Genomic DNA, 25813 nt, shown 5'->3' with positions numbered 1-25813 from the left:
TTAATAATTGCTAACACCTGAGTGGGTGCAGGGCATTACAGTTTAGGCATTTAGCAGACACTTTTAATCCAAAGCGATCTACAATAAGCAGGTAATACACATCACTATAATAAGCAAGATAATATGTCAGTACATTAACAACAATATATCAATATAACAAATGCATAGGAATATCAATCTAGAAAAAACAATAACATAGGTAGACTGTCTAGGACGAGTGGACCAGTGGAGGGAGCGGAGAAGGGGGGGGGAAGACATGTGAGAATTTTGGCCGGTTGAAGACCAGTCGTGCATTTTGGATCAGTTGGAGAGGTTTAATTGCACATGCTGGGAGGCCAGTGAGGAGAGAGTTACAACAATAGTCAAGTTTTGATATGACAGATGTCTGGATGAGGAGCTGGGCTGACTCCTGGGTCTGCATTGCTGCAGATTCACTTGATGCTCAAGACAAGATTCTAATTTTGCAGATAACTGAACAAATAATGTTATGGTCTCAGATGCCACTTACTTTAATAGTTCTACTCTACTACATCCACATATTGTACTTTTTACGCCAAGCTACAATTAGGCCTATTTGAAAACTTTAGATTCTGATGAATATTAGAACACATAGACCTACATTAACCAATTAAGCCATAGGCCAATTTTAAACTTAATTTGTTCAGAAATAGCATATTGCTCATACTCAAAATATTTTGACAAACTTCGAAAACATATAATCCAAGACCCCAAGGAGTGGGGACTAATATTACTACTGTCACTGTGACTATCATGACGTTCACTGCGGACTGTTGTTGGTTGCGCTTTGAGAGGAAGAGTGTGAGACATCACCATCTAGAGGTTGTATGATGTATCACACCCTGTTTAAAGCTCATCGTCATAACATTATATTTAACCATACAAAACCATTAACTAAAAGTAATTAATGAAACCACTTCAAACCCGTGTCTAAAATGTAACCATACTACTAACAGTAGCTTATATTAATGAATCTAAACTTTACGGCACTGACTTTTGAGAGAGAGAGAGAGAGAGAGAGAGAGAGAGAGAGAGAGAGAGAGAGAGAGAGAGGGAGGGAGGGAGAGAGATTATTTCAGGTTTCAACACGGAAATGATTTACATAAAAACATTGCAAAAAATAATACGATTAAGATCAATAGTTATTAGAGTTAGTTAAACGATTAAAACCCAATGGAAAAATAAGCAACAAAACTAAAATAAAAAGAGAATAATGTTAGTGCAGCACAATAAACCTCTGGAGGAGAGAGGGAGAGAGAGAGAGAGAGAGAGAGAGAGAGAGAGAGAGAGAGAGAGAGAGAGAGCGCGCGCGAGAGAGCGAGAGCGCGCATGTAAATAGTGCGTCGTATTATGCCTCGCCGAAAATGGCGTCTTCACGGGTGACACGTCGAGGCAACGCGCCTGCGCGAGACCCGCGCGCCTGCGCAGTAGGCGACCGTGGGTCCGCCGTACAAGATGTCTGAGCCGGCGGGGAGGGAGAGGGAGAGGCAGGACGCAGAGAGGAGAGCAGCCCGCATCGCGACCCGCCACCAAAAACCCCGCAGGTAGGACACACCGAGGCAACGCCGCACGCACGCAACGCACCGCCGTGCCGCGGAACGTCCCGGGCGTCGCTAGCCGCACAGAGCCGGCGTCGGCGCGCGCGCTAACGGCCCCAAACGAGCCAAAATGTTGTGGCGCTCGTTCGGCTCGCACACAGGGGCGTGTCCGCCATCTTGTCTCGCTTTCTGAGATGTGTTTCGGCCGTACCCCGCCGGCCGGGGTGTCGCGCGGCGAGCGAGCCAGGCAGGCGCGTCCCCGAAAACAGCCGATCTGCAAGCCCACGTCAGCGACGGCCACGTCGCTCGCGCGGCACGCCGTGGGCTTGTAGCTCGGCTGTTTTCGGTGTCGCGCTTGCGCCGCCGTGCGGTTAGTGTTGGCTGTGCGTGACGAAAAGCTTCTTCCCGCCTAAACGTTGTTGTTGTTGTCGTTGCGGCTTTATGGTTGCACGCAGCGAGAGCTGCAACGGCTGCTTTAAAAAAAAACACACACACACAAAATGGCGGCTTGCTGTTTAATAGGGGGAGGGGGTTCGTTTAAAGACCGGTTCGGTCCGGTTCTGGCTCTTAAATCCGGTTTTTGGCTGTTGTGTTTTTTTTATGATTATTTCCCCCCCTTTTTTAAACTACACGTCTCGCTGTGGCCGCTCAGCAGAGCAGCTGTAGCCTTTGTTGTCCTCCTTTCCCCTCCCCCTCTTCCTCCCTCCTTTCCCTTCCCCCCCCTCTACCTCCTACCCCATCCTCCTTTCTTCCTCCCTCCGTGTTTTCACAAGGCTCTGGTCTGCGCATGCGTGTCACCGTCGAGCGTAATTTATCCTCCCCTGGTAGAGCAACTGACGGTGTCTTCCGTCTTGATTTAAAAAAAAAGCAAAGATAAAAGCAGATCTACAAGCTATCGATGGCTCGGGAGGCGACACGTTGATTAGCTTGAAGATCTTGTCCTTAGACATCGTTGTACGATGAAGTGTAAAAGCTATGCACCCGTGCTACATGATGTGACAAAGACCTACCTGACACTCCAATGTGAGATCTGCTACAATAATGGATGGATTTATTTACATATCAAAATAGAACACGATTATTTGAGAATATTTGGGGGCTCGACCGAGCCCAACATTGCCTTGTAGGCGCAAAGAACATAACCAATGGGATTGCTGGATGGAACGTAGACAATGTTACATTTTACATGTTTTTTTTTCTGTGCTAGCTATTGGTGTGATCATATTTTCTACCCCCTTCAAACCGGTACGCTTAAATGAAAGCACATATTCGTTCACATGCACATTCACGCATGAGCAAATGTATATACACGTCGCGCCATAGTAACAGACTGATTGACATACAGCAGCAGTGAATTCACACGCAATGCATTGTTTTCTGATTGTTTAGGTGTGAACATGTACATACAATATACGTCTTTAAACAACTCTTGTTTTAATTGTGGCGAAAGCAGGAAAATTTGGTTGTGAATGTTTTCGAGACACAGTTTGAAACCGGGACAGTCCCGGGCACACCAGGGCGACTGGTCACCCTAGTAGTCCTAAAGCTATACCCCTGTTAATAGGTCTTTAACAGGGGTTCCAGGCAGGACCCCTAGGGGTCCGGTCCTCAGAGTTTTTCAGAGGGGCCACCTCATCTTTGTGTGATAGGAACTTTATTTTACATGAACCACTTGCACCCCAGCATGTCTATTATGTGGCTATATCACAGATATTGATTATATTGCCCATCTCTAGTATGAAGCCTTACCAAGCCCATGACCATAAAACGGTGCATTGTTAACAGGTTAACATGAATCCAACATATTAATAGCAAAGATTATATGTAAACAAAAAACACATGTACACTATTGTGATGCTGGTGCTGTCAAACAAATTTATGAATCTATCAAGTAGGGATGGCCAAATGGAGAAATGATCCTAACCGGTCACCGTTAAGCCTTATCGGTTAAGTAACCGATAACCGTTAAGGAAATGTATTAAAAAAGTGCTATTTTACCCATTTAAAAAAGGGAAATACGACAGTTTTTTCCAATAATAAAGTTCCCTATTTACACATTAAAAACAACACTACAAAGAGGAGGAAGAAGAAAACAAATGCTTTCTATAAGATTTTTTTTGTTTTTTTTTTCTTTTTGCAACAGTAAGCTTCACAGGCAAACGCCACGAGACATGTTTTGAGCTCGCAGATCGGCAATAAACCTATGCGTAACAGTAGAGAGTTGTTTTAAGCTCTTCTTTTCTCTTTAAAACGGATTCATTTCGACAGGTGACGGGGTCTGTTTTGGAAAATCCAATCGCAGTCGTTTCCTGATGAACACGCTTGTCTCTGTCAGCGTCTCGTGGACAGATGCATGGATGGATGTTACACAGACATTGGTTTCGGGCAGAGCCTTCAGAAATGTGTGACCGCATCGCCTATAGTTGCATGGGTGATGTTACACAGACATCGGTGTCCGGGGCTCTGGCTTTTGGTGTGACGCGCGGGTTGATTTTCTCTATTTTTATTTTTATCGGTCACCATTAACCGTTAGTGTTTACCGTAACCAATTTCTTTAATGGTTAAACGGTAGCAGTTAACCGTTGGCCATCCCTACTATCAAGAAATCTATGGAAAGGTTTAATCTGCAACCCAAAGTTATACAGGTAGTGGGGTCCCTGCTTCCAGGGCCATTTTTCTGCACAGGCAAACTAGGCACATGCCTATGCCCTGTCATGGGGGGCATGCGTTTTGGCACCCATGCAAAAACAAACAAAACAAAAAACAACTGAAAGACGAAGTACTGAGAAGTGTCACATCGAGACCCACTGTGAGCTTGTAGATCTGCTATTTTCATGTGGCCAAAATGTATATAAGGCTGTATTGTAATCCCAAGAACAGATGGAGTGCTACACTAGGAACAAAACAGAGAGGGGACTGTTTTTCCTTTTTCTTTGATGATGCCGGTTGCCAGATTGATAAGGCTGACATGGTTGTTGCATGTTTTGTAATTAGCCGGGGATCCAGTCCCTCAAAATGGGAGGGGACCTGTGATGTTCTGCCGCACTTTTTATTTCTGTTTTATCTATTAGTTTGGTCATTAACTCTCCTACTGCCAGATTATTTATTTATTTATTGGGTCTGGCGCCATCAAAAAGCGGCTTACCTTTGCGACGTTATAGTAGATAGACAGACAGACATTTATTTATTTATTTTTATTTTTTTTGGTTGTGCAATAGTGCACTTTGGTCTGCCAGGCAGCAGAGGGCGGCGTCATGCGAGAATGAATGTGAATTGTCCTGCTATGTGTTGCCGTACATTCAGAGCAGTCACTGGCTACAGAGCCTCCGGGCCAGAGGAAATCAACAAGGAAGTGAATTGTTCTCCGTTGATCTAACGCATAATGGATTTTTTACACCATCACAGCGGAAAATGTGTTTACAGTAAACGGCCGCGCGACCCCTCATCAGCTTACAGTCATCAGACGAACGAACCGAACGAGCGCCGTATTGGCATCGAGATTCTGTAAAAAATGGGGCGAGCGTTATCGTTCAAAGCGTGGGGAGAGTTAAGGTCCACAGAATGAGAGGCCTGCTCTGCCGGAAACATCGCGAAAAATAGTTATGGCCATTTGTATATTCACTGTCCCATTGACTCCACTAGAAATATTTAAAAAAGAAAAAAGTCTGCTTTTAGTAGCATGTGAGGGGTCAAACTGGAGGGTTTTCATGATTCTGAATCCATCGCAAGCTTTTGTTTTGCACAAAAAAATCCTTGGGCTAGAAAACGGACCAACAAAAGTGTGAAAAGTGATGAGTCATCACTTTTCACAGTCATCACAGTGATGAATCATCACTTTTCACACTTTTGTTGGTCCGTTTTCTAGCCCAAGGAATGTTTTTTGTGCAAAACAAATGCTTGCAATGGATTCAGAATCATGAAAACCCTCCAGTTTGATCCCTCACATGCTACTTGAAGCAGAAATTTTCTTTTGTTTAAATATATGTCATTTCCTGTGTAGTGGAGTCAGTGGGACAGTGAATATACAAATGGCCATAACTTTTTTTCGCGATGTTTCCAGCAGAGCAGGCCTCTCATTCTGTGTACCTTAATGAGCAAACTAATAGATAAAACTGAAATAAAAAGTGCGGCAGAACATCACAGGTTCAACCTTATTCCTTGAGCTTTTGGGCATGTGGATCCCCGACTAATAACTATCAGAATCTACAAAGTAGCCTAACTAGTAACTAAAGTTTTCAAATAATTGTTGTGGAGTAAAATAGAGAAATTGCCTCTGAGAATGAGATGTAGTGGAGTAAAAGTATTGTAAATTGGAAATACTCAAGTAAAGTAGCCTACAAATACCAAAATGTTTTACTTGATTACAGTTAGGGCTGGGTTCGGTAACCGCCGTACCGCCGTATCGCGGTATACCGCGTCCTACCGCGGTGTCAGGGTCCTTACCGCGGTCAAAAAAGACAAAAAATAGGCTATTTTTATTGAGAACGAGCGAGTTTTAAAACGGGGGAGAAGCGAGGACCGCATGCGCTTCATGCCGCTCTGCTCTGGGCCGCGCACCACATGTTTGGAACAATTGGAAGCTTGGCCCGTCACAGTCTCCGACAGAGAGTGAGACACAGTAGACACTGGAGCAGTGCAGTAGCCTCGTAGCCTCAGTAGCGTTAAACTTTCTCCATAATCCACACGACACAACTCACACAAGTATGTTTATACATACCTCGTGGCCGTTTCTTTTTTTATTCATACGCGCGGAGCGCGAGGACTAAAACCGAAAATGAAACCAGCGCTAGTGAGTACTTTTACAGTATAGCGCGTGTGCCCGTCGTTGTTCGACTACAACCTTTTCTGTCAAGTCTGGTAACTAAAACCTGTTTACTATGTTTATGTCACCACTCAATCAATGCGATTTGAGACGTGAGTTTGCATAATCACAGACCGTACACAATCACTATACCCGTCTCATCTGGTTTGTTCACATACAGCGTGCAGTGTCTGAAGCCCCAGTAGCCTACCAGTGGCGTCAGTTCAGAAAAAGCTAAGGTATGGCAACATGACAGACACCAGTCATGTTGCCATACCTTAGCAACAGGCACGATGAAAGTACATTTTATTATTTCCCCCTGTAGCCTAGGTATGGCAGGTGCCATACCCAATTGACGCCTCTGTAGCCTACGTTACTATAGTAACCCGACACTGCAAAGATCTACAAGCTCAGAACGCGACGCGTTGTGAGCTTGTAGATCTGCTACTTTCAAAAGCCAGACCCACTGTGCTGTACGGGGAACTCGAGCAGTCGGGCTTATAGGACCGTGGAGAGACGAATTTTGGGCAGATGATAGGAATATTTTGTCTTATCGCCGAACCTTAATTAATAGATACGGGGGTGCGGTAATTACCGCAATACCGGCGGTAAATGGGAGGACGGTAACCGCGATAACAAAATGTTGATACCGAGCCACCCCTAATTACAGTACTTAGTTACTTTACACCACTGAAAATGGATGTAGTTTTGTTTCAGGCTTTTAGCATATATTTTGTAATTTGCTCCATATTAAAACGTCTTGATTTCTTTAGACCAGGGGTCTTCAACGTTTTCAGTCCAGGGACCCCCAAATTAATGGGGAGATAAAGCAGAGACGGGAGACCCCCTACCACCTCGTAGGGTGGGAGGTCGGTACTACAACATATTTTTTCTTTTCATATTTTTACATATGAGCTGGAGGGGAGTGACTTGAATTATATATATGGCTATTAATTATTGTTCAGTTTTTAACAGAGAAAAACATAATTTCACGTAAAAAGCCAAAACGTTTGCATGCGCACTGCGCGCTAGTCATGTGACGGTTTGATTTTTTTTATACCGGTTCGGTAATTAATTAAAAACCGGACCGAACCGGTAATATCGGATGTTGACCACTTGGGGGCGCAGATAGAAGCTTTTACCGAGTCTTCATAATCAACAGCCACCTGTTATTTTATATACATCGATATGGATCTTCTCAGTGAGATGTCTCCTGTTTGTACTGTTACTGCTTCTATGGAATGGGGGAAATGCTCTCTGCCGTGTTTGTATTTGCTCTGCTGTACAGAGAACCAGTGGACTGGGTCAAAAACAGTGGATTGGGATTGCTTGTAGATCGGCTACTTTTGTTTTGAACGGTTGATCCTAGAGGGACGTGCCGCCCCTCTATGGATGCGGGAGGGCAAGGCGCAGGCGACCGTGGTGGTCCGCGGCCCCGGCGGACCACCAAAGGGACAGCACCGCCACGAAAACGCTATAATCAATCAAACAGTTAGGCAGCCTAGGCTACATACATACTGTCTCAGACAGCATACATGCTAGGCTAGTTTGCTTCCTCCGTGTTGTAGTTGAGCCAATAAAGGTTATTTGACCATGTTCACCACAACGTTAATCGTCGCTATTGTTGTAAAGACGCAATGAAGACCTGTGTCTGTGTGGCTTCTAATACGTTGTCCAATGTCCACCACATCTATAAACAATAGCGCGTGTATCCAGTTGTTATTGAATGAAGAGGACAGGGGGAGAGGAGGCGGGGTCGCTGTCTGAGCAGTGAGCAGTGAGTGAGCTGTCAACAGTAGCAGATCTGCGCTCCACTATTAGACTCACTCAGTATATACACAAACATAATAAATACAATACATAATGAATTTAATGCTGTCGGAAAATACACGTGACGCCGTCAGCAAACGTTTACATTTGTAAGTTATATTTTAATTGGATACTTTTCTTTTTTCCCCCCAACTCGGTTTAGTCGGTATTCATAAACTGAACCGGTATCATCAAGTAAACCGGATCGAACCGGTAAAACCAGAAACCGTCACAAGACTACTGCGCGCGCTTGCATATGGGCCCAGTTTGACTTTAAAACGGCCCTGCCTGCTTTATCTCTCTTTCTCTCAAGGGCCAATGCATACCCCACTTTTAGAGACGAATGCATTTTGGCTTGGCTCTGTCTATACTACAATATGAAGTCATTCAGAGGTTAATTCGGCTGTTCGGTGCTGCCGGGATTTTGTGACTCCCCGAACCGAAATAAAGTGGACTATGCATCGCTGGCATCCACATATTCATTTAATGTTTTTCATGTATTTAATTTAATTCATTTTCCCAAAACATGATAAAAAAAAAAGAAATACATGAAAAAAGTAGAACATGACCTGTACTTGCCCGACGGGCAAGTGCCTCTGAGACCTTAGTGTCAACCCCTGCTCTGTCTTTGTTCAGTAACACCCTGAAGAAGGCGTTTGCCAAAACTTGTTTTTTAAGGTTCTAGCCCGTTGCCCAAATAAATCCTTTTATTTTGTAATCCACCCGAGTGCCTGGACCTGGATTTTTGTGCCTCTGTGCCATTATTCTGTCCTCTTTTGCTCAATACCAGTAGCGCCCCTGCTATCTTAGTATCTTCTTTCTCTTCATAGGCATATACATGTTCAGTCATTGGGAGACCCGGTGCAGATGTCCTCTGTCCAATCCCAAATCAAACAATTTGAACTCTGTATTTTTTTATTTATCCATGGTTTCTGGGATCAATAAAGGTTCTATCATGTGTCCAATCAGATACATCTGATACTGATGAGCCGTGGGGATGTCCAATGAGAACCATGGATCAGTGAAGGGGGAGGCGGCTATGACCCTGTCTCCCTCACCCTCCACCTCCTCCCAGGGATCTCCGGCTCCACTCTCTCCATCTACGTCCAAGACCCAGGAGCTTCCAGGTGACACAATGAACCTAAGCCTAACCCAGGAGTTAGTTAGCTGGTTAGTTTGTTTGAGATGAAACCAGCAGTCCTATAGGTCCTGGTAGGAGATGAAACCAGCAGTCCTAGAGGTCCTGGTAGGAGATGAAACCAGCAGTACTAGAGGTCCTGGTAGGAGATGAAACCAGCAGTCCTAGAGGTCCTGGTAGGAGATGAAACCAGTAGTACTAGAGGTCCTGGTAGGAGATGAAACCAGCAGTACTAGAGGTCCTGGTAGGAGATGAAACCAGCAGTCCTAGAGGTCCTGGTAGGAGATGAAACCAGCAGTACTAGAGGTCCTGGTAGGAGATGAAACCAGCAGTCCTATAGGTCCTGGTAGGAGATGAAACCAGCAGTACTAGAGGTCCTGGTAGGATATGAAACCAGCAGTACTAGAGGTCCTGTTAGGAGATGAAACCAGCAGCACTAGAGGTCCTGGTAGGAGATGAAACCAGCAGTCCTTAGAGGTCCTGGTAGGAGATGAAACCAGTAGTACTAGAGGTCCTGGTAGGAGATGAAACCTGCAGTACTAGACTCTAGTACTGCAGGTTTCATCTCCTACCAGGACCTCTAGTACTACTGGTTTCATCTCCTACCAGGACCTCTAGTACTAGTAACTAGAGGTCCTGGTAGGAGATGAAACCAGTAGTACTAGAGGTCCTGGTAGGAGATGAAACCAGCAGTCCTAGTGGTCCTGGTAGGAGATAAAACTAGCAGTAGAGGTCCTGGTAGGAGATGAAACCAGCAGTACTAGTGGTCCTGGTAGGAGAAGAAACTAGCAGTACTAGAGGGCCTGGTAGGAGATGAAACCAGTAGTACTAGTGGTCCTGGTAGGAGATAAAACTAGCAGTACTAGAGTAGAGGGCCTGGTTGGAGATGAAACCAGCAGTACTAGTGGTCCTGGTAGGAGATGAAACTAGCAGTACTAGAGTAGAGGGCCTGGTAGGAGATGAAACCAGCAGTACTAGAGGTCCTGGAAGGACATAAAACCATCAGTACTAGAGGTCCTGATAGGAGATAAAACTAGCCTTTCATGAGGACCTGGGCTGAAGAATGTTGGTCTAACATACGTGTGTGTGTTTGTTTGTATGTGTATGCAGATGAGCTGGTGCAGGCAGGCTGGTCAAAGTGTTGGTCTAAGAGGGAGAACAGACCGTACTACTTCAACAGGTTCACCAATCAGTCGCTGTGGGAAATGCCTGTACTGGGACAGCATGATGTCATTGTGAGTCTGATTACCATTATTATTATTATTATTATTATTATTGTTGTTCACTTCAGCTTTCAATTCAAATCTAAATTGAATTGACAATCAATTCAGTTAATCGGGAGTTTAGCGACTTGTTATTTTCATCTTCTTTTAATCATCCATTTATCTAATTTGCTGTTTATGAATGTTATTCACATAAAAGTTACTTAATTTTCCCCCCCCTTTTTTTCCTTCTTTACGAATCAAGATTAAATGAATAATATCGCAAGTCAGTACTGAGTCTGACAAAATATTTAATGGAATTGTGACCTTATAGACTGCCTGGCGTTGGTGTCTGACTTTCTGCCTGTCTGTCTGCAGTCTGATCCTCTAGGTCTGAACGCGGCCCCAGCAGAGGGGGGCGGAGACGGTAACCTAGGCAATGGTCAGCGGAAGAGGCGGGTCTCAGAGGAGCAAGCGGCGGGGCCAAACAGCCTGAAACGACCCAAGGTCAAATGTCCCAAATGAGCCAATGAACTGAAGCATGGTTAAACACATGGACACGTTGCTAGAGGTTTACTAAATTAACCATTGTACTTAATGCCTTAATCAGTGGTTCTCAAACCTTTTCGTGCCAAGGATGATGATGTGTATATTGAAGCAGTAAGCCACGTGAGGCATGTGGTTACCTGGTATTTTATAACAGCTGAGAGCCGTGTCTCCAACCCTCTCAGCCGTTATAAAATACAGGTAACCACATGCCTTGCGTGGCTTATGGCTTTTTAAAAACGGTTACAATATGGCAACATGAAAAATCATAGACATGTACCAATTAGAACTGTTCTATTTCACTAATAATTCACTACAAGATCTGCAAGAAAGTAGTTCCCAGCTACAAGAAAGTACTTGGCTTTTTTGCCAACAACACAGGTGCAGATAATTGGTGCACTGTGGAACACTGTGGAAAGAAATAACGCACCTGGGTTTGATATAAACTGATTCATAATGTGGATTATAATCTCATATACCACAGCAATTAAAGGAAAACCAGACAATCAGAATCCCGTACCTTGCTAGCTGACACACACACACACACACACACACACACACACACACACACACACACACACACACACACACACACACACACACACACACACATCCGATAGTGTAACCTTTTCGAAGCAGAGGAAAGTTTGGTGGATCAAGGCACGCGTGCACGCATGGCATGCACACACAACTGGATTATTTACCTCTTTTTGAGAGATTGTTCAGCTGGGGGTGCGTTCTTTCTTGTCCAGACAGAGGCTACGTCAACCACTGACAAGTGGTTGAACAGGCATTATACAACAGAGGAACAACAGCAGAATCGCATTGGATCATTGACTGTTTAGCCTAATGGATTATAGTTTTACGAGCCACTACAGCAGATGCCTGTTTGTTTATCAATGGAATATCTTTACGAGCCAGGAGTGGACTGGGGGAGGAGGCGGACAGTGTATCAGGTAGGAATCGGATCAGGCTAAACGCTGGGTTTTTTCATGTGTGTCGCAGTCATGTAAACGTGTGTGCAGGGGTGTCGCACCGAAATCTGGGCCCTGGGTACAAGGATTCACTGCAGGATCCCCATGATTCTTCTTCAGAGGGGGGATTTAAAAAATAGTAGATCTACAAGCTCGCAGAGTTGAATAGACTATGGAACGTAGCTGTACGTGTAAGGCGGTAAATAGCTGGCTATAATGGAACGTATATAAAATTGATTGGCGGCAGATGTGTTAACATGGGAGCCGACGGTCTATCTCATCTTTGATGTCCATTTTCTCCAAAAAACACTTTTGAAGCCAAGGATGGCATTAGATTCTCGCTAAAATAGCAAAAGTATAAAGGGATCCATCTTCCAGCCCCGTTTACATTTTGACCACTTCCGGGTGAATCTCCGTCAAGTAGGAATTCGTTTAGTTAGCTCGATCTACTTCCGGCCTTCAAAATAAGAGACTGGCCGCGGACGGAGCAGGCAAACTGCACGCTGGAAAATTAACCCGTTCATGTCTGGAGCACTAAATGGGTTAAGAATAGCAGATGCACAAGCGCTGTGACCCCCTGGAACCCCCTCAAGGACCCCACTGGTGTAGTTTACTAGTCATTAAGGGTGTAGTTAAACACATTTAAGTTTGTAATCAGTGGAGCAAGATATCTCACTAACTAGACTATTTGCATCATGACAAGTTGACTACACAACCTGCACAACAACTACACAAATCAAACCTACACAACTACAGATTTGCAACAACTGCACAATGCAAACCTCTACCAAAGGGTCATGTTTTCTTTAATGTCAACCTGTCTTACTAACCCATCCTCAACCAAAATAACCTACCTCCTATACCACTTAACTATCCTATCTGTGTAATACTTAACCTGTCCTCCTGTACCTAACTATCCTATCTATGGGTATGCAGGTGGAGCCTACAACTCCCATCTCTCCCAGCACGCCGGGGGTTAAACCGTGGAGCGCCGCCCCTGAAGACAAAGACAAACAGACCCCATCAGCAGTGCCCACTACACCCAGCCCTGCCCCCGTACCTTACAGACCAGCTGTGTAAGTAAAGTACCCACCACCCAGTAGTGATGGGCAATCCCGTTCATTTCAGTGAACGGATCATTTCGTTCATGGTAATGATCCGTTCAAAAGATTTGTTCAAATGATTTGTTCATAGCGCGATCGTCCCGTGAAAAACACAATCGCGGGAGTGTTTTTATTACGTCGCAAGTACAGACCGCCGTCACGTTCTATCTGCCGGCCGGGGCTATTAGGGGGAGGGGGCGGGGGTGTGAGCGAAAGTGTGAACGACCCATTTCAGGGATTTGAACGAATCGTTCACGAGTCATGCTAATGATTCGATTCTTATGAACGAATCACTCATGAACGACACATCACTACCACCCAGGGTGTTGAGAAGAGTCTAGGACGTGTGGTGTATAAGGGTGTTTTAGGGAATGGAGAAGAGGCTGGGACGTGTGGCGTGTTGTCCAGGGTCTTTTAGTGAAGGGAGAAGAGTATAGGAAGTGTGGCGTGTTGTCCAGGGTGTTTTAGGGAAGGGAGAAGAGTCTAGGACGTGTAGAGTGTTGTCCAGGGTGTTTTAGGGAAGGGAGAAGAGGCTGGGACGTGTGGCGTGTTGTCCAGGGTCTTTTAGTGAAGGGAGAAGAGTATAGGACGTGTGGAGTTTTGTCCAGGGTGTTTTAGGGAAGGGAGAAGAGTCTAGGGCTTGTGGAGCGTTATCCAGGGTGTTTTAGGGAAGGGAGAAGAGTCTAGGACGTGTGGCGTGTTGTCCAGTGTGTTGTAAGGAAGGGAAAATGAATGGCATGCCATCGAATTTCCATCCCGGCACGCTGAAGATGACCAGTATCTACTGGTTGCGACCGTAGGTCGCATTTACTACCAAAACCTCCACAGGCTGTCTGTCTGTCTGTCTGTCAGTGAGTGAGTGAGTGAGTCCGTCACACTTTTGCCCTGCTCATATCTCCACAACCGTTGCCCCCATCCATGCCACATTTTGCACACACACTCCTTACCTGCCAAACTACAACCTCCAAGGACCCCCGGAGCTCCAGGGACCCCCAGGTCCCTGGGGGACCCCCAGGTGTAAAAAAATGTCCCTCCGTGAGTGACACATCACACGTCACACTTTTCCCCTGCTCGTATCTCCACAACCGTTGGCCCCATCCATGCCACATTTTGCACACACACTCCTTACCTGCCAAACTACAACCTCCAAGGACCCCCGGAGCTACAGGGACCCCCAGCTCCCTGGGGGACCCCAAGATGTAAAAAAAAAAAAAACAAATGTGCAAAAATGACCAAATGACCACCCCAACGGGGCTGCTCACGGGGAATTCCCGGGGACCACCGACTCCTGGTGCTCCAGAACGGATGCAAAAGTGGTGGTGCCCCCAGTGGAGGACCCCCTACACTGCAGCTCACATAAAATGCCGTAACTCCGGCTAGGAGCGACCGGGAGAGCCGGGGCCGGTACCTATTCGTCCGCCTCGGCGCCGCGCAGACCCCACCCTTCATTTCTCACATGGCCCTCTTCTAGCGCCACCATCAGGCCGATTCTTGCAAAGCCACCTACGGTCGCTTATCTCCCGATTAGGGAGTCTTACTGGTATACAGTGTTTTTGTATATTTACATACTGTATTTCTGTGCATTTTCAGCATTTACTGGGATCTTGACATCCAGACCAACGCAGTGATAAGAGAGCGGCCCCCCGTCCCCTTGCTTTCCCCCCACCCCGACATAGAACTACAGAGAGCTCAACTGACCACCAAGCTACGACAACACTACACCGAACTGTGTTACCAGAGAGAAGGTAAACACACGCACAGCAATAAAAACGCTCACAATATATCACTGTAATTTTGGCCACAGTAATGGTGACATGTAATGTTGATATGATCCATCCCCACATGAGGGTTCCCTTTGGAATTACTGGCCACAAGGTGGCGCTACTTCCACATTCTTTCTAGTTGTACACAGTACAACAGCAGCACAACAGCAGCAATACCTAAACTGTATGCTGGGTTCCAACCCTCATTAAATTCCTCAAAATATTTAGAAATGACAAACTGTTTTCCAGGCCTTGGAATTCATGTAATGTTTTTTTTGGGGGGGTACAAACAAGCATGAGTAATGTTATGAGAAATGTGAAACGTGATTAAAAATGTAGTGCTGCTCTACATGGTCTGTGTGTGCAGACTAGGGTTAGGGTTGTGCAACATTGAGAACCAGGAATCGGTTTCATCACATTTGGAACTGTTTCCGGGAGCGTTTTTATCACTCTGTCAGAGCTGGTACAGTATGTGGACTTCACGTCTGCTGTACAATTACAATACCGTGGTTTATAATTGGATGTCTTGTCCGTCTGTCAGGTATAGAACCGCCCAGGGAGTCATTTAATCGATGGCTATTGGAGAGGAAGGCGATTGACAAGGGTCCCGACCCTCTGTTACCTAGCGAATGTGAGCCCGTCATCTCCCCGTCAATGTTCAGAGAGGTCATGAACGACATCCCTATAAGGTACCTGTCTGTCTGTCTGTCTGTCTCTACTTGTCTGTTGCACTGCCTCTTTCTAGCTGTCTGTCTCACTAGTTGCTATTCCATAAAGCCATTTTTTGCACATTAAGGCTGTCTGTCTGCTTAACTCTACCCATCTCACTCAATCTGTCTGTAGGTTGTGTCGTATTAAATACAAAGAGGAAGCCAGGAAGTTGCTGTTTAAATACGCTGAGGCAGCAAAGAAGATGATTGACTCTAGGTATGTTGTTGTTGTTACTACTTACTACTACTACTACTACTAGTAGTATTATTAGAAATTAGCTGATGATACCAACCGTGTGTGCAGGAATGCCAGTCCAGAAAGTCGTAAGGTGGTCAAGTGGAACGCTGAAGACACCATGAACTGGCTCCGACGAGACACTTCAGCCAGCAAGGAAGACTACATGGTAATATGACCTTTACATGACCTCTGCTCACCCTCTCATAACACTGGTTAACCTTCCACTGCTGCTGTAACCGAGGTTGTCATGGTTTTCAATGCGAATTGTAATTGACACAGTAAACACAAGCCGCATCGCGATTTTTCGCGTTATTTTGTGCATTTGCGCTGCATTATTGTTTTTCTGTGCTTCGCCGCGCATGCGCCATTCAACCTCCGACCATAGAGTTTTGAAAGAACCGGAGTTGCTAACCGTAAGTCACTGCCCATTTACTTCTATGAAGTTGTTCGTCCAGTGCATACTCTTTGTGTGGGGACAATGGTGTTGCGGATTGGATGGGTTAACTAACACGCATCTGTGTTCCTCATGTTGACTAAAGGGTCCTCCAAACGATATGCGGTCATCGCCTCCTAGTAATTCATTTTCAATGGTTGGCGGGAGGCAATTTCGGCCGCGCGGAGAAGTTTAGAGGCGGCGAGGCGAGCGGGTGCAGTCCAGTGAAATCCCCGCGAGCGTGCTCGTTCATGCATGCGCACGCGGGCAGCGAGAGATGGATCGGTGTTTACTCACTGAGCAAGTGTTTGTCTCATGGCGGCGCGGCTGCCGCTGATTCTGGCGGGAGCCCCTGCGGCAACCACTGCTCATCTGGAGGGCCCAGATGACCGTTAACCTGTGTGTGTGTGTGTGTGTGTGTGTGTAACAGGACAGACTAGAGCACCTCAGACAGCAGTGTGGTCCTCACGTAGCGTCCGTAGCTAAAGAGTCTGTGGAAGGAATCTGCTCTAAGATCTACCACATCTCTGCAGAGTACAGCCGACGGCTCCGACTCACTCACCTGGCCCTGATGAAAGACAACAACGTTAACACAGGTACAACACACACACACACACACACACACACACACACACACACACACACACACACACACACACACACACACTTAACAATGTAGGAATTAGGGCATTCACCAAATATTCGGATATTCGAATATCAAAGTCACTATTCGACTTTGTTCACTGAAGTCGAATATTTGCTTATTTTTATTTTTTTATTGTTTTCTCTTTAAAAAATATATAGTTTATAAAGCTTGGCGAGATAGGAAGTCATAAGAATGAGTTGTCAATGCCCCTGGTGGATGAATTTGCTAATGCTCTATACCAGGGTTTCTCAAACCTTTTTAGGTCTAAAGGCCCATTCCCACTGGGCCAGATAACAGATATCTGGAGATATTTCTCCAGATATTTTTCCATGCAAAGTGGATGGTAGATACAGATAAAAAAAAAGTCTACCACAGATATTTGCCACAGATACTTTTATCTGTGGCAAATATTTTTTGTATCTGTATCTACCATCCACTTTGCATGGAAAAATATCTGGAGAAATATCTCCAGATATCTGTTATCTGGCCCAGTGGGAATGGGCCTTTAACCCCCAAAATAAACATATTTGAACTGGGGACCCCCACCCTGACAAGCACTTGGAATAATTTGTAGGTATTACATTTAATGTGCCTCGGTTCCGCAGATAAATATTGTGAAAATAGCCGATCTACATGCTCACAACGCCTCGCGTTTAATGTTCGCCTCTTGTACTTAATATTTGACAGTTTGGCCAGTCCTGTCGAATATTCGACTATTCGAATACTTTGAGGTCGAATAATTTGAATACTAAAAATCACTATTTGTGAATGCCCTAGTAGGCATTTGTAGTGACTTACAATACGCAAGGTAAACACACAGAATGCAGAGAGAGTAGTAGACAGTGTAGTACCTCAGTAAACTAGGATCGCAGGTAAACCAAGAACTTACCGTTTTTCTAAACCGGTGGTTCACAACCTGTGTTGCCACAATCCCGGGGATACACCCCTGGGGATTCCCCAGGGGTGTCCTCAAATGATTTTGGGAGGTCCCCCAGATGATTTGCTTAATGTGCAACATTGTTTTCTCACTCGGGTGTACACAGGATATCTGTACATTTCTAAAAGTGACAATTTAAAGACCTTTTTTTAATGGCTCTAAAACAAAAATGAACGGTAATACGACCATTGCTGTGTCAACAGTTGGGGGCGTCATGACCTAATCCCAGGTAGACAATGTTTAAATAACCTAATTAATCTAATTACGATTGTAACTGGAAAAACAAGGAAAATAATTATGAGAACAACAAATGATGTGTGCGTGTGTGCTCACAAAAGAGAAGTAATTTGTTTCCTTTTTTCGGAGGAGGTTATCAAGATTCTTTGATGTTTTGATTAATGTTTATTGCAATGTTAAACAAGTCAAATCATTGAATTCAATAATCCCGAAATTGTGTAACCTTATTCATTATGCGCATGTGTGTGTGTGCGTGTGTGTGTGTGTGTGTGTAGACGTGACGGAGGATGCAGAGCCGCTCCAGGATCGGTTGGTGTATTGTTATCCCGTCCGTCTGTCCATCCCCTCGCCCCCCCACCCCCGCGTGGAGCTGCACTTTGAGAACGACGTGGCGTGTCTGAGGTTTAAGGGAGAGATGGTCAAACTGAGCAGAGGGCACTTTACCAAACTGGTTAGTACTGGAACTATAGTACTGTTGCTACTACTACTACACTTTACCAAACTGGTTAGCACTGGAACTATAGTACTGTTGCTACTACTACTACCACTTTACCAAACTGGTTAGTACTGGAACTATAGTACTGTTGCTACTACTACTACACTTTACCAAACTGGTTAGTACTGGAACTATAGTACTGTTGCTACTACTACTACTACACTTTACCAAACTGGTTAGTACTGGAACTATAGTACTGTTGCTACTACTACTACACTTTACCAAACTGGTTAGTACTGGAACTATAGTACTGTTGCTACTACTACTACACTTTACCAAACTGGTTAGTACTGGAACTATAGTACTGTTGCTACTACTACTACTACACTTTACCAAACTGGTTAGTACTGGAACTATAGTACTGTTGCTACTACTACTACTACTACACTTTACCAAACTGGTTAGTACTGGAACTATAGTACTGTTGCTACTACTACTGCTACTACACTTTACCAAACTGGTTAGTACTGGAACTATAGTACTTTGATTGATTGATTGATTGATTGAAGACTTTATTAGAAGTTTGCATAGGAAAAGGTACAGTTTCATGACGGTACAGTTCACTGGTACAAGGTCTACTAAAAGGAGATCCATGAAAAGACTAAGCTTATTTCCACTGGAAACCATTGAAGTATCTCATATAACATTGAATGACAGACAAATAGAACACAGTACTATGCAGTAAATATGTAAAGAAAAAGAAAAAAGAAAACAGTAAGTCTAAACAAACAGTATATACAAAGAAGGGGCAGGGGAGGGTAGGGTTGGGCTTGGTTAGTTTTTTACCAGTTGCGAACGGCTGCTGCCTGTAAGTGATTTTTCAGGGCAATTTTAAAGGATGCTAGTGATCCACACTCCTTTATGACCTTCGGTAAGGCTTTCCACATTTTGGTGGTATAGCAGAAAAAAGAGTTTGACCCGTTGTTGGTTTTGACTTGCTACTACTACTACTACTACACTTTACCAAACTGGTTAGTACTGGAACTATAGTACTGTTGCTACTACTAGTGTCCAGGAATCTCACATGAATTAAGTTCTCAGTCACCTCGACTGATTAGTCATTTGCATTCCAAGTCTTCTATGGCAGTGGTTCTCAACCGGGGAGTCACACAATTATTTTGGGGAGTCCCCAGATGTTTAGCATAATGTTAACATTCTTTTCTCACTCAACAGTAAGCAGACCAACATACAGTATTAATGTATAGAGGATACCTGCACATTTCTAAAGTTACAATTTAAGGACTTTTTAATACCTCTAAAATGACAAATTAAACATTGTCCAAATATTAGAGGAATACACATGCTCACAACGCGAGGTGTTGTGAGCATGTAGATCTGCTATTTTCACAATAGAACCGTGTGTGTGTGTGTGTGTGTGTGTGTGTGTGTGTGTGTGTGTGTGTGTGTGTGTGTGTGTGTGTGTGTGTGTGTGTGTGTGTGTGTGTGTGTGTGTGTGTGTGTGTGTGTAGGAGTTGTTATACAGGTATAGCTGTATAGATGATACTCGTTTTGAGAAGTTCCTGTCCAGAGTTTGGTGCCTCGTTAAGCGATATCAGGTAATGACACCGTTATTACACACTGAATGCTTGATTCTCTGGGGAGCTGAGGGACGTTACTACACATTGCGGCCACTCAGCCGCTTCCAGAAGTGTAGAAGTGCGCCGTACAGTTTTATGGGTCACGAGTAAATAAATATCCATTTATTTATTTATTTGTTTCCTATCAGAATTAGTGAAAATAAACTACAAGCTCGCAATGATCTTGTAGATGATTGAATGCATTGTATTTAAACATTGACTGATACGTTTTAATAATGATCATTGAATGCATTGTATTTAAACATTGACTGATACATTGTAATAATGATCATTGTAATAATGATCATTGAATGCATTGTATTTAAACATTGACTGATACGGTTTAATAATGATCATTGCATTGTATTTAAACATTGACTGATACATTGTAATACTGATCATTGAATGCATTGTATTTAAACATTGACTGATACATTGTAATAATGATCATTGTAATAATGATCATTGAATGCATTGTATTTAAACATTGACTGATACATTGTAATAATGATCATTGAATGCATTGTATTTAAACATTGAATGCATTGTATTTTAGCAGATACATAATAACAATGATCATTGAATGTGTTGTATTTGAACTGATACATTGTAATGATCACACAGGTGATGTTCGGTGGTGGTACCAATGAGGGCACAGGCCTCCAGGGGGCGCTGCCGGTCCCTGTGTTCGAGGCCTTGAACAAACACTTTGGCGTTTCCTTCGAGTGCTTCGCCTCTCCGCTCAACTGCTACTTCAAACAGTTCTGCTCCGCCTTCCCCGACATAGACGGATACTTTGGTTCCAGAGGGTGAGTCCTGTGTGTGTGTGTGTGTGTGTGTGTGTGTGTGTGTGTGTGTGTGTGTGTGTGTGTGTGTGTGTGTGTGTGTGTGTGTGTGTGTGTGTGTGTGTGTGTGTGTGTGTGTGTGTTATAATGACACTCGTAAAGACCTGAGGCAGATTCTACAAAATGCTTTCTAAATCAGTGGTTCTCAAACCTTTTTGTGCCAGGGACCCCCAGAATGATTTGCAGTTGGCTGCGGACCCCCAATCTGAAAATGTTGTCAGAGACCCTTAGAAGAGAAGATTAGTTTTAAAAAATTCAAAATTATTCAAATGATTTTCAAAAATAGCAGATGTACAAGCCCACAGTGCGTCACAGACATTGACTTTGTCCGTTCTGAATCATAAGAGTTTTCTGAAGAACTAACTGTATTGTATTATTTTGAAGAAAAGATCCATTGAGAGTCTTTTACCTTGAGCCTAATCCAGACTAGGAAAGTATTATTCTTTATTTGTATTATTATTATAGTGTCTATGTGTAGTATTTATTGGTATATATTTGTGTATTTCAGAACGTTCCTGAGTTTCTCTCCTGCCAGCGGGTCGTTTGAGGCCAACCCTCCATTCTGTGAAGAACTGATGGACGCCATGGTAGCACACTTTGAGGTGAGAATTTGGGTCTTCAACAGGGGGTCCGTGGCCCCTAGGGGGTCCTCAAGAGTAACCGCAGAGGATACACTATGTTTAGCTCTGAGCTCTGTTAGCTAGAGCTACAACTATTCCACACAATCTCTGAATGCTCCATTCTGGAAGCACACTTCCTGAATGCTATATATTTAAAATATCTTAAACATTTTTATTTTAAACAGATTTACAGTAGGACGACAACAACTGCAAAGTACTCTATTGCAAAGACGATATGGAAGTAGGGAAGAGGCGTAACATCCGCGTAAAGGGCTTTGCACACAGGACCGTTGCGTTTTTTCCGTTTGCTGCATGATTAAAACACATTGGATTTGGTGTGCAAGGCTGTGCGGAATCCACACTGAGGATCCGAAAAAGGGGTCATAAAAGGAGTCGATGAGTTTTTACCGCATGCGACAAGACGCACAAATCGAACTGGGTTACTTAGATCGGGGGGAAAAAAACACTGCCGCAGCCACCTGCCACCTTTACTCCTAGATCATTTTCAGTGCTGCTTCCTTTGAACTCGGTTCACTGAGCTTTAAGTGGTTAAAATATCATTGTGTGTGTGTGTGTGTGTGTGTGTGTGTGTGTGTGTGTGTGTGTGTGTGTGTGTGTGTGTGTGTGTGTGTGTGTGTGTGTGTGTGTGTGTGTGTGTGTGTGTGTGTGTGTGTGTGTGTGTGTGTGTGTCCAGGAGCTTCTAGAGAATTCCAGTGAGCCGCTGTCGTTCATCGTGTTCGTTCCTGACTGGCGTGAGCCCATGACCGCTGCACTGACCCGCATGGAGGCCAGCCGCTTCCTCAGACACAGTGTGACGGTGCCCGCCTTCCAGCACCAGTACCGCTCTGGAAGTCAGCACATCTGTAAAAGGTACATTAATACTATTGTTACAAACAGCACCAGTACCGCTCTGGTAGTCAGCACATCTGTAAAAGGTACACAAATATGTTACAAACAGCACCAGTACCGCTCTGGTAGTCAGCCCATCTGTAAAAGGTACGGAAATAAGTCATATATTGTTATTACTATTGTTACAAACAGCACCAGTACCGCTCTGGCAGTCAGCACATCTGTAAAAGGTACATTATTACTATTGTTACAAACAGCACCAGTACCGCTCTGGCAGTCAGCACATCTGTAAAAGGTACACAAATATGTTACAAACAGCACCAGTACCGCTCTGGTAGTCAGCACATCTGTAAAAGGTACGGAAATAAGTCATATATTGTTATTACTATTGTTACAAACAGCACCAGTACCGCTCTGGCAGTCAGCACATCTGTAAAAGATACATTATTACTATTGTTACAAACAGCACCAGTACCGATCTGGCAGACAGCACATCTGTAAAAGGTACAGGAATAAGTCCTATATTATTACTGTTGTTACAAACAGCACCAGTACCGCTCTGGGAGTCAGCACATCTGTAAAAGGTACATGAATAAGTCATATTTACTATTGTTACAAACAGCAGCAGTACCAGGGTTTCCTGCAGGGAAAAACCTTGGCCAGGGGGGACTCATAGCAAGCGTGCGCGCCGGAAAACTTTGCTTAATTAATTAATTAATTAGCTTAACTCACTGAACGCCATAAACGTCTTATACGTCTTTGGACCTCGGTGCCATAAACGTCTTTTACGTCTTTTTAATTAATCAAAAGTTTTATCATTTTTTCATAATTGTAATTTCAAAAAAATCGCTCTAGAAGTTGGCCATATGCCTCCGTGACCTGAGCGATACGGCCGATTTGACTGTAGCACCAGTGTAACACAGTCCGGCGGAAAATCGGTATAGCCGAAGATTGGTTCCGGCCGTTTAAATGTTATCTAAAACGTTCGTTTATACACTTTCCCGTGCATCCCTGACGAACTATAAGTACTCAAAAAACGCAGAAAATTCTCAGGATTCCAGCGGTGCCATCCATTCTTCTCTACCTATCCTTGATCGCGATCGCCAGGGTTCCGAAGTTGTGTAGCATGCTAGCTAAAAGGCCTGGCCAAAATGTAAACAACAGGCCCAAACCAAAAAAAAGATGGACGTCTTCTTCCTTCTTCTGTTAGTTGATCAGATAGTAGGAGACCACCCTCTGGTGGTTTTCAAATGGTATTGCACTCCAGATTGCACACAGGGCCCATCACAGCACACACATATGATGATGATCAAGACATCTTACACATGTTCTATTGAAGCCCAAATCTAATGATAGGATATATATATATAAATATACATGTTTTCCTTTGTAAGAGGGGTAGTGTGGCTTTCGATAGAAGCATAGATTTATATATGTAATTTAAGTACAAAATATGATTTTGGCCCCCATAAAAAGGCAAAATTAAGCAAAATGGCTGGCACCAGTTTTGTAGATTTTGAATAAAGGGTGGCATTCACTGAGTTAATTAAAAAGTTTTTTTTTTTTTTTTTCTTCAAATAAATTTGTATTATTAATTCTTATTTTTGCCCTCCAAATATTAAGTGAAGTTAAATAAGAGAAAGAAGTTGCTTATAACAAACAAATCAAAACACATTTAGATTTTTGATTAAATCAGCAAAATATTTATTAGTTGGTTTGAAAAAGGAAAATAAACTACTTACCGTATGTTATCATTATTCACATGTATTCAACATTGTCTAGCAAAACCAGTTTAGCTACTTTAACCCTGTACATCTGCTATTTGAAAATAGCTGATCTACAAGCTCACAGCATCACACAGCTAAACATTGTGAGCTTGTTTATAGGCTACTTTACATTTAAGTACCAAGCGCTCTTATTTTGTTTTGGTCTTATTTTTAAGCCTATTGACCGGGGTAACAGGTTTACGTTGGTCAGACATGACGAACAATAACATAGGCTACCTAGCTTGCTACTGTGTGTTGATGATGACCAGTGATCGGACATCATACTATCGTCGGTAGGCTTTATTGAGCACCCGCACAAAGTCCCATGAACGAACTCACGGAGTGGTGCGTGCTTCTCATGCAGTGTAGCCTACACAAGTTCACAACACAACACATCCCTCCCGTGCTTTAGTTAAATACTTTTGCAAGTTTTTCTATGTGAGTCGCGGGTAATGGCCAGGAATTCCACCGTTTGAGAACCACTGACATAGAAACATAAGTTTTTCAGAAAACTGTTAGGATGTAGAAGACCTCTTTAGAATCATCCTTTTATTGTGTTAAAACGTTAGGGTTAGGTTTGTCCTCACAAGCGCAGTAATTCAAACCTGTGTGTGTGTGTGCAGAGAGGAGATGCACTACCAGGCGGTGCACGGCACGGTGGTCCTCTTCCTCCAGAACCAGGGAGGTTTCTCCCGGTGGGAGCCGACCGCCGAGCGAATCAACGAGCTGCTAGCTTCCTACCGCACCGCCGGAGTCATCCTCCCCCCCGCCCCTGGCTCCGCCCCGGCAGGCTCCACCCCCGGATCCGCCCCGGGCTCCACCCCTGGCTCTGCCCCGGGCTCCACCCCCGGCTCCGCCCCCGCCCCCGGCCCCGCATCCCGCTCCTCCTCCACCTCCTCGTCGTCGCTCCCGTCTCCGCCTCCTGCCGCAGGCTCCGCCCACCCGCTCGCATCATCATCAGACAGAGACTCTGCCGCACCTTCCAGGACGTCGAGCGTGGACTCCGCCGGTAGCCATGACAACAACAACGACAACAACAATAACAACAGCAGCAGCAGCAGCAGTCCGCAAGAGAAGGTGGCTGCTGTTTAGACACTTCTACCATATTCATGAACTGAGACTGTTTGTTCATCTCTGTACTAGGACACACACAGGTAGGTAGTCGGGGATCCACATAGGAGGAATAGGGTTGAACCTGTGATGTTCTGCCGCACAGTTTATTTCTGTTTTATCTATTAGTTTGGTCATTAAGGTCCACAGAATGAGAGGCCTGCTCTGCCGAAAATATTGGGAAAAAAAAGGTTATGGCCATTTGTATATTCACTGTCCCATTGACTCCACTACACAGGAAAGGAAATATATTATAAATTTAAAAGAAAAAAATCTTCTTTAAGTAGCATGTGAGGGGTCAAACTGGAGGGTTTTCATGATTCTGAATCCATTGCAACCATTTGTTTTGCACAAAAAACATTCCTTGGGCTAGAAAACGGACAAACAAAAGTGTGAAAAGTGATGACTCATCACGGTGATGACTCTGAAAAGTGAATATACAAATGGCCATAACTTT

The 25813-nt window shown here is 44.2% G+C and overlaps 1 protein-coding gene across 1 annotated transcript; it reads left to right on the top strand.

Moving 5' to 3' along the window:
- The first annotated feature begins 1454 nt into the window (after window positions 1-1454).
- pcif1 (phosphorylated CTD interacting factor 1) lies at window positions 1455-25813 on the top strand. Its single transcript, XM_080727749.1, has 16 exons — window positions 1455-1562; window positions 9136-9293; window positions 10415-10539; window positions 10885-11013; window positions 12963-13102; window positions 14720-14874; window positions 15434-15581; window positions 15736-15819; window positions 15907-16006; window positions 16704-16869; window positions 18369-18544; window positions 20059-20145; window positions 20791-20975; window positions 21520-21613; window positions 22326-22501; window positions 24870-25813. The coding sequence occupies exons 2-16, from the start codon at window positions 9164-9166 to the stop codon at window positions 25336-25338; spliced, it is 2364 nt and encodes a 787-aa protein (XP_080583875.1). The 5' UTR covers window positions 1455-1562; window positions 9136-9163; the 3' UTR covers window positions 25339-25813.

Source organism: Nannobrachium achirus (genome assembly GCF_963921795.1).
Source record: "Nannobrachium achirus genome assembly, chromosome: 6".
NCBI classification, from domain to species: Eukaryota; Metazoa; Chordata; class Actinopteri; order Myctophiformes; family Myctophidae; genus Nannobrachium; species Nannobrachium achirus.
The sequence above is the reverse complement of the archived record's forward strand: the minus strand, read 5'-3'. Positions and strand labels throughout refer to the sequence as shown.